General features: G+C 42.8%; 1 protein-coding gene across 1 annotated transcript in view; it reads left to right on the forward strand.

Annotated features, from left to right (window-relative positions):
* The window catches only part of ptprsb (protein tyrosine phosphatase receptor type Sb), a 72284-nt gene that overhangs the window by 31835 nt on the left and 22912 nt on the right, over positions 1 to 17537 (forward strand). Inside the window, 5 exon segments of the mRNA XM_059562920.1 lie at positions 3963 to 4073; positions 10598 to 10867; positions 11582 to 12163; positions 15426 to 15562; positions 15691 to 15835. Of these exon segments, the coding sequence (XP_059418903.1) occupies positions 3963 to 4073; positions 10598 to 10867; positions 11582 to 12163; positions 15426 to 15562; positions 15691 to 15835 (1245 nt within the window).

Raw genomic sequence — 17537 nt, forward strand, 5'->3', positions numbered from 1 at the left:
AGGTGTGCGTATGTGTGTGTGCATGGTCATGTGTTTGTGAGTGTGTGTGTGTGTGTGTGTGTGTGTGTGTGTGTGTGTGTGTGTGTGTGTGTGTGTGTGTGTGTGAGAGTGTGTGTGTGAGTAAGTGTGGGTGTGAGTGTTTGAGTGTGTGTGTGTGTGTGTGATGGTGTGTGTGTGTGAGGTGTTTGTCAGACTGAAGGTCACTGTGTCTTTCACACAGACTGTGTTTAAGGGCTGAGCACATGACAAACCAGCGAGTGAATCGCTCAGAATGCTGAGTCAGTCTCAACCGCACAGAGACACCGGCCTCCATCTTCTGATCGCGTCTGCATGTGTTTGTATATTTCACAGCTCAGTCTCTCACTTCTCTCTGATTGGCTGTGTTTGTGATGTCCTGGAGTCTCTGAGCACAATTATTTCCATTATCGTTTAGCTCGTTCTCTCATCAGTCGTGTACGGAAGGTGAAATCATTGGAGTGCCTCTGTGGTGACTTCATGTGAAGCAGACATAGAATTCATTTTATAATTAATACATTTTATAACATAACTGTTAAATTCCTGTTCATTACTGTGAAGCGGTTTTGAGACAGTCAGTTTCGAGGGCTACGGTCTACTTCTTCAGTGGCCTTGGTTCCAGAAGTATTTTTCCATTCATTTTCCCCACAGGGATTTAAAAAAAATTAATTTAAGAGTTATAAACAAACCAACTAGCTACAAGGTGAATCACAACATTACAAACTTTGATTTGAAGCTCAAAATGTATTTGATAACTGGACAAAATGATCAAGATACAAGTCTATAATCTTTAAGTCATTTGAAAAGTGAGACTCAATTACATAATATGCAGCACTTCCCTGCAAGCTCTTTTGGCAAGGCTCTGATTGCTGGAATGTTCTGCACAGCATCATGGGTAATGTAGTTTTTCACTGCAAAGCCTGCTGTTAAACATGTTTATAATTATTAGGCTAAATATTGCAGGTTGATGGCTTAAACCATCAATAAATAATCTCACATCTCACAGTATGTCTGTCTTTTTATTTATTTAAGTTTTCAATACAAATCAATTTTCCTATGGTAGACATAAATGGGAATTTTACTTAACTGTATTATAACTGTAACTGATTATTGCATTCCATTGTATAAAGCGCTATATATAAATAAACAAATGACTGTCAGAAGTTGTGTGTTTGTGTCGTGTGTAGAATATGAAGCTAGTGAGCATGTTAAACATGGGAGGCCGTTTGAGACGAAACCCACTGAAAACTTGCGATACACATTGAAACACTTGCACATACATGTGAATCACATGCGCATACATGTGGGGTGCGATCATGAGTGGCCACCCTGCCCGCGGTCTGTGGAGCGGTTGCCATCTGACATGGAATATCAATTGTCTAGGAATGCTAGCTGTGTATGAAGCATTAAAATATTTCCTCTCAGACCTGAGAGGCCACCATGTGTTGGTACGCACCGACAACACATCGGTGGTCCCTTATATCAATCACCAGGGAGGTCTGCGTTCGCGCCCCTTGTACAAGTTGGCACACCAGATCCTTCTGTTAAGAGCAGTATATATTCCTGGGAGATTGAATGTGGGAGCAGACATGCTGTCGAGACAGGGGCCGAGGCCCGGGGAATGGATGCTTCACCCCGAGGTGGTGGAGCAGATATGGGAAATATTTGGCAAAGCCCAGGTAGACCTATTTGCGACTCCGTCTGGGGTCCGTCTGTTGTTAGTAGCCCCGTTCTGGCCGGGCCGAGTATGGTTCGCAGGTTTGATCTCTCTCCTCGACGGCTCTCCATGGGAGATTCCGATCAGGACAGATCTACTCTCTCAGGTGCAGGGCAAAATAATTCACCCTCGCCCCGGAGTTGTGGAAGTTGTTGGTGTGGCCCCTGAGGGGGCACAGTTCATAGTATCCGGTCTCTCAACCGAGGTTGTTGAGACCCTCCTCCAATCCAGAGCTCCCTCTACGAGGAAACTGTACACCCTGGGGTGGAAGCTCTTCACCTCATGGTGCAGAGACCGCCAGCTTGACCCTGTTAACTGCCCAGTTGGTACAGTTCTCAAGTTTCTCCAAGCTAGGCTCTCTGCGGGATTAACTCACTCCACCTTATGTGTACACGGCGGCCATTGCTGCTTACCATGTCCCTTTCAATGATCAGTCAGTGGGTAGACACCCCCTAGTTACACGTTTCTTCCGTGGTGCGCTGAGGCTAAGGCTGAGGCCTCCAGTACGTTCCCGTGCTCCCCCCTGGGACCCAGGCTCTTTGTAAAGCTCCATTTGAGCCAATACATGATATCTCAGATAGACATCTGACTCTTAAGACTGCCCTGTTGCTGGCTAAAAGAGAGTTGGAGATCTTCAGGCCCTCTCGGTGGCCCCTACCCACTTAGACTTTGCCCCTGGTATGGCCAAAGCATTTTTATACCCTCGAGTGGGTTATGTTCCTAAAAGTTCCCTCTGTCACACCACAACCCGTAGTACTGCAGGCCTTCTGCTCTCCTCCCTTTCGGGAGCCAGACCAGGAAAAGCTAAATTTTATGTGTCCAGTTCGAGCGCTGGACACATACAGAGCTGCCATGTGGAGAAAATCAGACCAATTGCTTGTTTGCTACGGTCCTCCTAAAAAGGGTTTTCCTGCCTCTAAGCAGACCCTAAGTCGTTGGATATTCGAGGCTATTAACGTATCCTGTGAGTCCTCTGGTCTTCCCCCTCCTTTGGGAGTCAAGGCTCACTCTACTCGGGGTATGGCGGCCTCTAGGGCCTTCTCAGCAGGTGTGTCCCTCTTGGACATCTGCAACGCTGCCTTCTACATTTGTCAGATTCTACGATCTAGATATGCAAGCCACTCCTGGCTCTTCTGTTTTCTCTCCCCTTAGCTGTGCTCTTCGGACACACACTAGGCAGGGATTTGGAAGTCTGGCAGCATAGGCACATCGTTCCCCAAAGCGTTCGACGCAGCTCGAGTTCCTGAAAAGTAACGTCCCAAGGTTACGAATGTAACTAAGCTGAAGCCAGCTGCATGGCACGTGCCTTTATAGCTTCCTGGTCGCTACGTCAACCCGCCCGTGACTTCACGCCCTTCCATTGGACAGATTGCACACAATATTCGGATTCGGTCTTGCCAAATGCGTTCCCCCAAAGCGTTCGATGCAGCGTCTCATTCCATCGAGGAACTAGGGTTACATTCGTAACCTTGGGACGTTTTCAATGTGTATTGCAAGTTTTTCAAAGGTTTTTGTCTCAAACGACCTCCCATATGAGGAAGGTTTGTAAAGTATCATGACATTTGTTGTGATTGTAAATATTAATGACTTTTGTTTTCTCTCCCCCTTTTTCCTTACTTCTCATTTTCTCCTCCTCTCCTCCGTCTTACGTCTGTCTGACTGACCCATGTCTCTCTCTCTCTCTCTCTCCCTCTGTCTCTCTCTCGCTCTCTCTCTCTCTCTGTCTCTCTCTCTCTCTCTCTGTCTCTCTCTCTCTCTCTCTGTCTCTCTCTCTCTCTGTGTGTCTCTCTCTCTCTCTCTCTCTGTCTCTCTTTCTCACTGTCTCTCTCTCTCTCTCTATCTCTCTGTCTCTCTCTCTCTGTGTCTCTCTCTCTCTCTCTCTGTCTCTCTCTCTCTCTCACTGTCTCTCTCTCTCTCTCTCTCTCTCTCTGTCTCTCTGTCTCTCTCTCTCTCTCTCTGTGTGTCTCTCTCTCTCTCTGTGTGTCTCTTTCTCTCTCTCTGTCTCTCTCTCTCTGTGTCTCTCTCTCTCTCTCTCTGTCTCTCTCTCTCTGTGTCTCTCTCTCTCTCTCTCTCTGTGTGTCTCTCTCTCTCTCTCTGTCTCTCTCTCTCTGTGTCTCTCTCTCTCTCTCTCTCTCTGTCTCTCTCTCTCTGTGTCTCTCTCTCTCTCTCTGTCTCTCTCTCTCTCTCTCTCTCTGTCTCTCTCTCTCTCTGTCTCTCTCTCTCTGTGCAGGTGCGCTGCAGATCGAGCGCAGCGAGGAGACCGATCAGGGGAAGTACGAGTGCGTGGCGTCTAACTCTCAGGGCGTGCGCTACTCGTCCCCTGCTAACTTATACGTGAGAGGTATGGAACACAGTAGGTACTCAGTAGGTAATACACTTTCATTCACATGTCAGTGAAGACTGCTTCTTTAATTTACCCAGCAGCCTCTGCAGCACTTCTGAACAACCTTATACATGTTTACGTAGTGCACTGAATAGTTATTGTGTGTTTGCCGCATCTGCGCTTCATTGTGTTTGATCTTACACAGTACAAGCTAAGCTTTGAGGGACATTTAGTGTCTCAAGCAGAACAAATTTCTGTTTTTATGACCTTTTTTCAAGCAGAAATTAATTCTGCTGGTGAGCAATTTGAACTCGACGGAAGAAACACCCATCTTTATTAACTTCGGTGCTTCCCATCGGGGTTAATTCACAATTCTTGGCTAATCGAAGCATTAAAAAAGCTAATTGATTTGAAATGAATTGGGTTTACAGGCATGTAATTGTTTCTGTAAACTCAATTAGTGATATTTGCTGTTGGGCTGAAGCTCTCACGGCCTGCTGGTCCGGAAAGATCCGCCACAGTTTTAATAGAGAATAAACTAAGGTAAATGAGGAACGATGCGAAATGAGCGGGAAAGAAACAGCCCGCTGTCAATCATGACACTCAAAATATTTGGTCCGAATAATGCGCTCAATCAATAGACAATCAGATATTAATGTTATCAAGTGCTGCATGATGCCTCTACTAATATTGCAAACGTTTGTGTGCTTGTTAATTGTTTTTTGTCTTTTTTTCAGTTGTTTGTCTTATTGTATGTGTTTAAATTACTAATGGAAGCAAATTTCACTTTACTAAATGATTCACAACTAAAATATTAAGGTCTTTACAGTGTGTTGTGTATGTTTTCTCAGTTTGCTTGTGATATTTTCAGTTTATTTCTTTATGAAGTGAATTCCTCAGGGTAGAGCAAGGCCAAGCCAATATTTGATATTTGGGAGTGTATATGAATAATACTGCCACACAAAGACGCAGACTGAAGAGCTATACGTAACTAGAGTAAATGAATGAGGGGAGAATGTGGCAGATGAAGATGGTTGCAGTGGCCTTTTTACTCTCTCTGTGTTTCCCTGGTTTTCTTCTCTGCTTTCCATCTCAATCCCTCTTACACCCTCAGAGCTGCGAGAAGGTTGGTGTGTTTTTTGTTTATTTTCTCTCGTTCCTTTTATTTGGAATTTAAACTCAGAGAACTAAATGTCAATCAAGCAGTAAACAGTGCTGACGATGGTAGCGAACCCAAGTCAAATGCAAAGCACTGTGAAGACAAGGGTCGTGTCAGTCTCGTGTGTTGCATTGTGGGATCTTGTTTGCAAACTTTCCGCTCTGAAGGCCCTCGCTCTGTCTCTCTGCACGCATTGTCATGGAAACCCAGCAATTGGAAATTATGAGCGTGTGCATGAGAACAGTCACATGCCTGAACGGTTCAGCGTTGTGATTGGCTGCTGTGTAGTCATGTGCTCTGTGCTGCCCCTGACGCATTTCACCGCTGTGATTGTGCATCTGTCTGTCTGTCTGTCTGTCTGTGCTCATGTCTGTGCTTGTGCTCCTGTGCATGTGTCTGTGTGTGTGGCTCTTGCTCCAGTGATGGATGTTCTTTCTACAGACAATCAGTTAATGGATTGCTCCAAAACATCACTTTTTTCGTAGCGCTGAATTGGTTGATGTCTCTTCAATATCATCTGTGCCAAGCTGTCCGTCAAACACTGTCTGGTCAGAGATTGACAGTGACTGCAGACGAGTCTCTATCAAAGCAGATGTGTGAACTTTGCATTAGATTGATAAACAAGCCTTTTATTGTGAAGATGCGCAAGCCAAACATTTGACACAAAGACTGATTCAAACACACACATTCAGATATTCATAAACTTGAATGAAGTGAACAGATCATTTTTGTGCACCTATTGATACAGTGGTATAAAAAACAAGTATCTTATTTTTGTTCATAAACATCATATATGGATCTGGACTGTATTTTTTCAGTTATTCTTTCTAATATCTCATTCTGGCTAGTTGTGCACAGTGTTGGGGAAAGTTACCTTTAAAACGTAATGCATTACAATATTGCATTACTCCATGTAATGCATTGTGCTTCCTGATAACATCCCCCAGAGGGAGCATATCAAAATTAAAAAGAAGCAGTCCCAGAATAGTGCCCTGAGGTACTCCGCTAATAATTGGGGCAGATGATGAGGAAAACTTGCCTAGCACTACAGAAAAAGACCTGTCTTTGAGTTATCATTGAACACTATAAGCAAAGCAGATTCCGTACTGTGATAAGCAGTGAAACCAGATTGAAAAGGTTCTAATAAATTAGTTGTATTTAAAAATGTGTTCAACTGTAATTGCACAACTTTTCTAAGAATTTTGACAAAAATGATAACACTGAGACAGGGTAAAAATTGTTAAAACAACTATCATCCAAGCCTTGCTTCTTAAGCAAAGTTACTAACTAACTTAGTTACTTTTTTATGGAAAGTAGTACATTACATTACTTTCGTGTTACTTTTTGTCACCTGAGCTGGGCTTGCTTTTGTATTTTTAATAACAGAAAGTCCAAAAGTTATATTTTTGGCAACTGTAAAGGCTCTTTCACACCAAAAGTGAACTGAATGAGCCTCAGACTGAAGGAAGAGCCTCTGCTTCCGCACTCACTCCTGGAGAGCTGTCAGTCAGTACATTTGAAAACAATTGAAAAAGTTGCATTTTAGTGTCAGTTTAAAAGAAATGCTTTACTAGTTACTTGAAAAAAGTAATCTAAAAACGTAACTTGCGTTACTTGTAATGCATTACTCCCAACACTGGTTGTAAGTTAATGGTTATAATGACCAGTTACTGTTAAAGGCATAGAACAAAACAAAACTCTCTAAATATAATTATTATTTCCCAAACTTTGAATGTTCAAGCAAACCTGAAAGCAGACATTCACAGCATGCTGGGATCAGAATTATAATCCCAGATCACCTGTGCTCTCGTCATCAATCCACACCAGGGTTTATCAGTTTCATAAACTCAGCGTGATGTCAGAGTCTCATAGAGAAGCTTTGCAGTGGTTTGATGTGTCTTTGTTTTGAATGTCTTTGTCATTTTCTCTCGCTGCTTGCGCATGAGCTGCATGAAGTATCGTCTGTTTTAATGGAATGTTCTAGCATTTTTTATTTTTTTTAGGAAAAGTCTGTTTGTCATCAGAGAGTGGCCTATTTTCATTCTGTCAGCATGATGAAGCGCTTGAACCGTTTCCACTGCTGGAAAACTGTTGAAAGGCAAATCAAGTGTCGGAAAGATTGTGAGTGACGTCTCGCCCTCGCTGCACATGACAGCCTCCTCTGGAGGAGGAGAAGAAAGAGCGAGCCAAACATCTTCTGTGCTTCTGAAGAATGTGTCACTGATGTGCCAGTTTGATTCAGAGACTAAATCTGCACCAAAGTCATGAGAACAGAAGCATCTCCATAAAGTCCCTTGTGTTTAATCAACACGTGAGCGATGATGGGGTGATGTCATTCAGCCCCGCCGATGGTTTCATGTGGCGCCATATCCGTGCGCTAGGAGTGTAAGTCAATATGCTGTGGCTCTGCTTCTTCTTTCAGTGAGAGGAAAGATTGCATTTGAGATAATTCATTGTAATGGGCTTGACTAACAATGGGAAATCCAATTCAGCAGTCCTCATTGTTGCATAGATCAAATGTGCTCTTACCACCCAAGGTTATTGTTCCCATCTCGCTGGAAGCCCAAGCTTTTAAGAGCTGCAAAGTGATTTTTGTACAATAGATGCTCGTACCTAGGTCATTTAAATTCAGATATTCAGATATTCACCCTGTTAGGCAGAACAGACTGGTTTAGTCACAACCAGAAACTAGCCATTTATTTCCATCATCGATAACTCATGATAAATCATAATAATACCATTAAATCCACGTTGAGCACGTTCTGTACATGATGCACCTGAATCCTGAGTGTTTTTATTTGAAACTTTGCATGTTACTGGTGTTGCATGCTTATGGTTGCATGAATGCATGCACTAACCTGCATTAACAGCCTTTGATTAACTGCATCTAATGACTGTGTAGACTTAACCATTATGTTTCATCTTAAACTTGACTGTGTCCAATTCTGGGTATCCTTTGGTCAATGCTCACCTGCAATTCAATTCACTTGAACAATTGCAAATTTTATTGTCATGTGCTACAGGAATCTGATTGTTTCGTCTTTGGCAGAGATTGGTTTGAATTTAATGCGTTTAGCTCTAAATCACTAGCCGATGCAGTTGTAGCTTTATTCAGGTGGATTTTTTCCTCTTTGCTGAAGTTGTAGATTTCAGAACTTGATCCTGTGTGGTGAATCCCCATAAGCCTCAATATCCGAGAAAGCTTTTTCCTCAGACGTTCAGTCATCTCTAAAGCAGAAGAAACAAGAACCTGGGCTTCGGACGCATCTTAACGTGGCTTATGTTTCTCTGCGCTTCTATTGATGCGAATGAAATGGCTCATTGAATCAGTCAACATTACAGCTACAGCAAATGAGCTCCTGATTAAACTGCTGGGCTTCTTAAACATTATTTCATTGTTGTTTTTAAATGTAACTCACATTTTTCTTGTTTTATGAGTCTCATGCAAAGCACAGAGAATAATGAGATTCACCCATGCACTTTGTTAAAGGGATAGTTTACCCAGAAAGGATCTTTCTGTCGTACATGTCATTCCAAACATGTTTGACTTATTCAGACTGTCATCCCAAATCCCATTTTTGGTCAATTCTGATTTTAATCTGATCTATATGACTGACTGTCCACAGTGTGTTTTGCAACTGTTCAAATCTGATTTGTGTGTCCCTAAGAGCTCTTTTGTTTTATTTTTAAGATTTAAATTTTTTGGATTTCAATCGGATTTTTGGCTGACAGTCTGAACGAGGCTTCTCTTTCTTCTATGGACCAATAAAAAAAGAAAAAAACACTGAGACATTTCTCTGAATAATATCTTTATGACAGCTTGAACATTTTTGGGTGAACAATGTCTTTAAGTAAGTGCTCCAGGGATAAATTATTCTTTAACACCCTTAGCAACCACCCAAAAGATCCTAGCAACAGATTCTACATATAACCACCCTATCAAGCTCTCAGTACACTAGCAACCACACAGTGTCACAGTGGCAAGCATCCACCCGCACACATCTCGTTTACTTCAGCGATCGTTTGAAACTTCAGCGTCTCCGGTTTCTGAAAGTTTCCTATTGCCCTGCTAATTTTTTTTCTGTCTGGCTCATCTTTTCTCTCTCTCTCTCTCTCTGTCTTTCTGTCTGTGGGCTCGAGCTTCACGGTTTTTTGATTCACTGTATGTTTTTAATCTGACGATGACCTGCCGATTTCACACCGCAGCTAAGAATTCAGCGAGCTGTAGTTCTTAGCGCATCCTTCCTTATATATCTCTTGCTTTTATCGTTCCTTGTCTCTCTCAAACACATTCTCTCTCTCATGCATTTCATCTCTGTTTCTGGATGCGAGGTTGGCAGTGCTTCACATTAACTTAGTGGATTAGCATAACTTCCATCGTTTCTCACATTTGCTCTGTGTCTTTTTTATCTATTTATTAATTTCCACAGTCAGATGTAGATCTTCCAGGAGTAAATGCAGTATTTCCCTTGCGGAGCATCACTTTCAGCTGCAGAAGAATCTGATTTGTGCTAGAATATAGTGGCAGGTTCACACACACACACACACACACTCTGGATCAGTTCATCTTCACTGGTGGATTGTGACCCAGAACATAATAACATATTGACCAGTAGGTGCAGAAATGTTTCATGTTTACGTGCATTGAACATACACTCGGTGTGTTAGCTGTAGCGTTCCAGAGATCTCCCTCGAAGCGTTGTTTATGGCGTCATGCTGCTGCGGTGTGTTCAGGCATGCTGCTCTCAATCACGCCCTCCTCTTCCCCTTTTGATTTTCTGGGCAATGAAACCTGCCCCAATCAAACACCTGCTTTCCCAGCACGGGTCTATAGAGTCGATATCTGCAGCGATTGATCAAACGGCTTCATTGGGTCGACTCCATCATCCCTGAGGGCAGCAGCATCTCATTTAGGTTTCTAAAGGCTTATGGGAAAGGGAGGGAGCTCGGGCCGAAATACAGAGCGGGTTTTAATAAATATGCATCATTACAGTTTCTCTGCCTCCCAGCTGAGCTCAGAATGAGAACAGAGGAGCCTCAGCGGAAGTGTCTGCGTTTAAACGCACCTCTCTCACTAGTGTTTTTCATCCTCACAGAAATTTCTGTGAACTTAACAAGGACGATGGAGAGATGCGCCTGTAGAAATGGGTGCGTTAGTCAGTTTGTATGAAAACATAGCTTTGACCTTTAGCTCTAATTCAGATTCTCCAGCTCCTTACACATTATTATTCTGTTCCATCTGCTAGTCAGCACTTATATTTAGCAACTTGTCCTTTAAGCTGTAATGATGCATTGCCAACTTGAATATGAAGCTTTCACCAGAACATCCATTTTCTGTCATTGTTACCTGGTTCTCCTCTGTTTCCTTGTGTTTGTGCTCCAGTTCGGCGCGTTCCCCCTCGCTTCACCATCCCTCCCATGAGCCACGAGATCATGCCGGGCGGGAGCGTGAACATCACCTGCGTCGCGGTTGGCTCTCCGATGCCCTACGTGAAGTGGATGCTGAATTCGGAGGACCTGACACCGGAGGATGAGATGCCCGTGGGACGAAACGTTCTGGAGCTGAACGGCGTGCGAGAGTCGGCCAACTACACCTGCGTCGCCATGAGCAGCCTGGGAATCATCGAGTCCGTGGCGCAAGTCATTGTTAAGTGTAAGGAAAGGTCATTTTTAATGAGTAATAATGACATTTTTTCTGCATAATGAGCAGGAGAAAAAGCAAGCAATCCCCCCAAAATGGGAGTAATAATGGAAAATATAAATAATCAGTTTAATACATGACAGTAAAGGACTAAAATGTGCAAACATATATAAACCATATAGTAAGTGTATGAAGTACAAACTAAATTCTATGCATCATCTTTTCCAGAAGGTGATGTGAAATTAAAGTATTCTGTGCTGTTTGTAGAAAAGTTGAATCAGCAAGTTGCAGAATCTGTATGTATTTTAGAGCTTGTTGGGTCGTTGGAAAGAATATTTTTTAATTTTATTCAGTCTAAAGTAAGTCTGAAGTAAGAAAAGCTTCTCGATGTGTGTGTGGACACAAAGTGGGCTTCGTTATTGACTTAAAAAGATTTGCAAATCTTCCCCAAAAGTAAATGGAAACAACATCATGAGTTTACAGACATTCTGTAAGCAGCCCTTTTTTAATCTCATGATATCTTATTTGTTTTACCTAGACATCCCTGAGAGGGAGAAATCTCCTGCTTTTTAGACCCCTAATTTGTAGTGCATCTCACATAGGGTTCAGAAAAGATCTCAACAGTATCTCAAACTGTGCTCAGGGCCAGAGTGCAAAACATAACTGTGAATCTCCTGAGGAAAGATCAGCCTTTGAGCAGTGCAGTTTTTTCTGCTCTCTTTGCAGCTTTACCCAGAGCTCCTGGTACCCCCATCGTCACGGAGACGACCCCTACCAGCGTCACCATCACCTGGGACTCTGGTAACCCCGACCCTGTGTCGTATTACATCATCCAGTACCGTGCCAAATCCCCAGACAGCAAGTATGAGACAGTGGACTCCATCACCACGACCCGCTACAGCATCGGTGGCCTGTACCCCAACACTGAGTACGAGATCCGTGTGTCTGCCGTCAACACCATCGGTCAGGGGCCGCCCAGCAACAGAGTGGAAGCTCGGACCGGAGAACAAGCACCCGCCAGCCCGCCGCGGAACATCCAGGTTCACATCATATCACAGAACGCAGTGATGGTGCGCTGGGACGAACCAGAGGAGCCCAATGGTTTGATCAAAGGCTATCGAGTTTATTACACCATGGATCCTTCACAGCCAATGAGCCACTGGCAGATCCACAATGTTCAGGACAGCATGATAACTACCATCCACAGCCTTGTGCCATCCGAGATGTACACCATCCGTGTGCTGGCGTTCACCTCTGTAGGAGATGGACCCTTCTCTGACCCTGTCTACTTCAAAGTGAGACCTGGAGGTGAGTTGTAGGGAGCATGAGCTGAATCTGCATGGTGAACTGGTTCCTTATTGGTTTGACTGGACCTCAAAGGAGAGTCACAGAATGCTTGAAATCAGTTATAGTACCATATGAACATTTCTGCAAGGTTCCTTTAGTGCAGGGGTCGGCAAACTGCGGCAATAGGGACAACTGCATACTGACGTATATTTTGAGGTAATAACTTCTCATAGTCACACAGCCTGTTAGGAGTTATAGATACTATTAAAATGTGACAATTAACTTGTACTAGTATACGAATGCATGCGCGACCGCTGCACATACTAGGCACAGATCAAAGCCTCAGGAAACCAACAGTGCTCGTCAACATCAGAATGACTGAGATGGCCAATCAAATCAAAGTTGGCAGGGTTTACTGTTCACAGAAGCAGAGCGCGAAGCATCAGTTTAACGTTAAAGAGACCGAGGTAAGATGAAACTGCAAATCATTTAATATTAGTAAACTTTTATCGATACGGTTTAGGATAGAAATGTTAAATGACTGACAGTTGTATCCAGTGATGCAAACTACTCAAAACATTTTGACAGAGAGAGAGCTGAGTTTAGTTACTTAAAAAACTGATTTTACCCCCCTCCTGGCTGAGAAATATAATGTAACGATTCAGTATTGATTAATAAAATCACGTGGCAATGCTGACAAGTTTATGAGCTTCTGAATGTTATTTTTGCACAGCGTGATCTCAGATCTCTGTGTGAGGTGTGTATGTGCGCGTATCAATCAAAGCAGCGCATAAATATAGAAAGCCTTGTCACACACACACACACATACAGGGGGAAGTTGAGTTGAACTAGTAACCCAAAAGTTGCAGGTTTGAGTCTCGGGCCAGCAGGGATTGTTGGTGGGGGGAGTGTATGTACAGTGCTCTCTCCCACCTTCAATACCACGACTGAGTTCAATTCAATTCAATTCAAGTTTATTTGTATTGCACTTTTTACGATAAAAATCATTGCAAAGCAACTTTACAGAAAATTACGTTTTTACAATATTTAGTAGCATATAGCTTATCAGTGATGACTGTCCGTTTATGTGTATATGGCAGAAGTGTACAGAAAAATCAATTAAAGACATAATCGACCAGATGATGAACACTATTAACAGCAGCAATTATATGATGCAGTCACACATGTAGCAATATTTGTTAGTTCTGTTGTTGATTCAGGGTCAGCATCATCTGGGGTCCTCTGAGGGTCAGCATCATCTCTTCTCAGGTGTTCTGGATCCAGACTGGAGCTTGTGTAAATCCTAGTTACCACGGGATGAAGATCCCAGCAGAAACAGAGAAACAAATAGAGACATCATTAGCATAGCTGCTGATCCAACAAAGTAAAATTAATTAGTTTAACCCAAGCTAAAGAATAAAAATGCACATTTGATCAGATATAACTGCAGTCCAAAATTATGAGATACATTGAATGCTTGGCCGAAGAGATGCATTTTTAATCTAGATTTAAACAGAGAGAGTGTCTCTAAACCCCAAACGTTATCAGGAAGGCTATTCCAGAGTTTGGGAGCCAAATGTGAAAAAGCTCTACCTCCTTTAGTGGACTTTGCTATCCTAGGAACTACCAAAAGTCCAGCGTTTTGTGACCTTAGGGTGCGTGATGGGTTGTAGCGTGGTATAAGGCTAGTTAGGTACGCAGGAGCTAAACCATTTAGGGCCTTATAGGTAAGTAATGATAATTTGTAACTGATACGGAACTTAATAGGTAGCCAGTGCAGAGACTGTAAAATTGGGGTAATATGATCATATTTTCTTGACCTGGTAAGGACTCTAGCTGCTGCATTTTGGACGACCTGTAGCTTGTTTATTGACGAAGCAGGACAACCACCTAGAAGTGCATTACAATAGTCCAGTCTAGAGGTCATGAAAGCATGAACTAGCTTTTCTGCATCAGAAACAGACAACATGTTTCGTAGCTTGGCAATGTTTCTAAGATGGAAGAATGCAGTTTTTGTAACATGGGAAATATGTTTTTTAAAAGACAAGTTGCTGTCTAATATAACACCCAGATTTTTGACTTTAGAGGAAGTAACATTACATCGTGGCCTAGTGGTTAGAGAGTATGACCCCTAATTCTAGGGTTGTGGGTTTGAGTCCCCAGCTGGCAATACCATGACTTAGGTGCCCTTGAGCAAGACACAGAATCCCCAACTGCTCCCCGGGCGCCGCAGCATAAATGGCTGCCCACTGCTCCGGGTGTGTGTTCACAGTGTGTGTGTGTGTTCTCGCTCTGTGTGTGTCCACTTTGGATGGGTTAAATGCAGAGCACAAATTCTGAGTATGGGTCAATATACTTGGCTGTATGAATGTCACTTTCACTTTTTTCACTTTAATATCATCTGGTCCCGTTGAGATATATAGCTGAGTATCATCAGCACAACAGAAACTAATCCTGTATTTTCTAATAATATTACCAAGGGGCAACATGTATATTAAAAATAGCAGAGGACCTTGGACAGATCCCTGTGGCACTCCATATTTTACTGGTGAGATTAAATGAGATGACCCCCCATTTAAATAAACAAAATGGTAGCGATCGGACAGGTAGGATCTAAACCATCTTAGAGCCTGCCCTTGAATACCTGTATAGTTTTGTAATCGATCTATGAGTATGTCATGATCTATGGTGTCGAACGCAGCACTAAGATCAAGTAAAACTAGCAATGAGATTCAGTCTTGATCTGACGCAAGAAGCAGGTCATTTGTAATTTTAACAAGTGCAGTTTCTGTGCTATGGTGGGGCCTGAAACCTGACTGAAAGATCATTTCTTGCAGGAAGAAGCACATTTTAGCAGACACAACTTTTTCTAATATTTTAGATATAAATGGAAGATTTGAAATAGGCCTATAATTTGCCAGTTCGCTAGGATCTAGTTGTGGTTTCTTAATAAGAGGCTTAATAACCGCCAGCTTGAATGGTTTTGGGACGTGACCTAAAGATAACGACGAGTTAATGATATTGAGAAGCGGTTCTTCGGCTACAGGTAACAACTCTTTTAGTAATTTAGTGGGTACAGGATCTAATAAACATGTTGTTGGTTTAGATACAGTGATAAGTTTATTTAGCTCTTCCTGTCCTATAGTTGTAAAGCACTGCAGTTTATCTTTGGGTGCGATGGATGAAACTGATGTATTATATACTGCTTTAGGGTCACTCCAAAAATGAATGACTTGCGATAATTTAATCCAGGTTTCTAATGGGTTTCTGATCTGTGTTTCAGTTCCTGGGCAGCCAGGGAAGTTCAAGGTGGCTAGAGTGACCGACACCAGCGTCGAGTTGACCTGGGACCCTGCATACTCCAAGGAGCCCGTGAAAGCCTACGAACTCATCTACAAAGCTTCAGAGCTTGGCATTCAGGTGAGAACGTGCTCCACTGAGAAACGCTTGAGGGCTACACATCAATGGTATAATAATACTTGTTGGGATAATGGTGGTGTTTTCAAATGCATTGAGTTGAAAGAGTCTTTGATCTTTCAAACAAACAGGAGAAGAGGAATTTTGAGCCCAGAACCTCGTATGTGGTGGAGGGTCTGCGTGCCAACACTGAATACACCTTCTCTCTGGCTGCCGTTTCCAACAAAGGTATCGGCGCGTTCACCAACGAGATCAACCAACGCACGGCACAAGCAAGTATGTGTGAGAGCCCTTATAAAGACTTTCACTGGTGTAACCAGATTGGTCTTGTCATATTAAATCGTGTTTCTGTCTGAGAACCAGCTGATTGAGGTGTTGTTATCACATGAAGTATACTTTACCTGACAGGATGTTTCATATGGTGTGTGACGCAGTGTCATCTCTCTGCGCCAGCCCTTCCTCGTTTTCTCCATCCACAGCTGCAGTCAGAGTGTGTTCTGCTGTAGTGATCTGTGACTCTAGATTGGTTTTGATGGTTCTTCCTGGCTGTTGGTCTGGATGGGAAGAGACAGAACTGGTGCAGAGGATGAATCGCCCTGATTGGATGTTTAATCTGTCGTTTCTTTGCTCAGTTCTCACTTTCAGAGATGAAATGAAAGAGTAATGCAACAAACTTGTTTCATCATGCAGCTGATGAGGGGGAATTCAACAAGAGTGAATGTCATGTGCCGATAGCATTGTTCATTTTTGCATATGCTGCCTTGTGTTTATTCATATCAGATAATGGCTCAGACATTAGCAAAATAACTGTTGCACAGACCCCTGTACTTATATAATGTTCCTTTCATTTGACTATCATCTGATGAATTACTGCTGCTGTCATCTCATCAGGAGCAAATTTTCACAAACCGTAAATTCCCTTTTTCCACTTGCTTTCCAAATAGTGCTGATGCTTGTCAGTGATGCACGATCTACCATCATTTACCATCATGAGATGTTTTTGCACTGAATAGAATGACAATCAAATACTCTTGGTGCAGTGCTGGACTGGTGTTTAGTGAATATGAAGGTTTTCAGCCACAAAAGTGGCACAAATGATTGAATCCCCCCGATTCTGTTTATATTCATCTTTCCCACCCTCCCTCCCTCCCTCCATCCATCAATCCATCTGTCCTGTGTCATTGTAAAATGCATTGGTGAGTGTGATGTGTATGTCCACAAGTACAGAAAAACAAGCAGAATTTAAAGCCACAACCAGACTGGATGGGATTTGTGATTTCTGCCTCTTTTTTTAACCTCTTTCTTCTATTCCTCTTTCAATTCAGTGTCTTTTCAGCTCAGGACCCAGTGGAGTGATTGCAACTCCAGCGGTGTGTGTGGTTGTGTCTGTGTTGCTGATGAAGTGATCTTCTTAGGTGTCATGTAACACTTTATTAACGCTGTTAAAGCTTGTGTTTTCCAGGACGGTAAACGGTAAGTGAAGATGACTGAACAACCGTAAGACTCTCCTCATTATTTCATGAAACCTTCCTCAAGCAGGATCTCTGGATGGAGCTGCATCTAATCCAGCATGAATGAGTCTGGATATTGAACACAGTCCTGCAGCTTTCCACTGAAGTACTTTTTGTCATTGCAGGCAAACAGCATGGATTTAAGTTGTTCTTTCGCTGTGTTCTTGGTTGTTTCAGTTAACGATAATGATAGCGAGAGAGTTTAAAGGTGGCGCTGTTGTTGTTGTTGTCTTTTCACCTGTTTTCCATATCACAGGCTGTGAGATTGAACTTAACTTTGAGATACACCGTACCTGGTTGCTAGGGTAATGTGGCATGTTTAAAGAGGTTGCTAGGGAGTTATTAGTGGTTTGGTAACAGTTGCTAGGGTGCTGTGGTTGCTAAGGTGTTATTTGGGGTTTGGTGACAATTGTTAGGGTGTTGTATTTGACCATAGGTGGTTGCTAAGGTGTTATTTGGGGTTTGGG

The sequence above is a fragment of the Carassius carassius genome, chromosome 12 (assembly GCF_963082965.1).
Source record: "Carassius carassius chromosome 12, fCarCar2.1, whole genome shotgun sequence".
Taxonomy (NCBI): domain Eukaryota; kingdom Metazoa; phylum Chordata; class Actinopteri; order Cypriniformes; family Cyprinidae; genus Carassius; species Carassius carassius.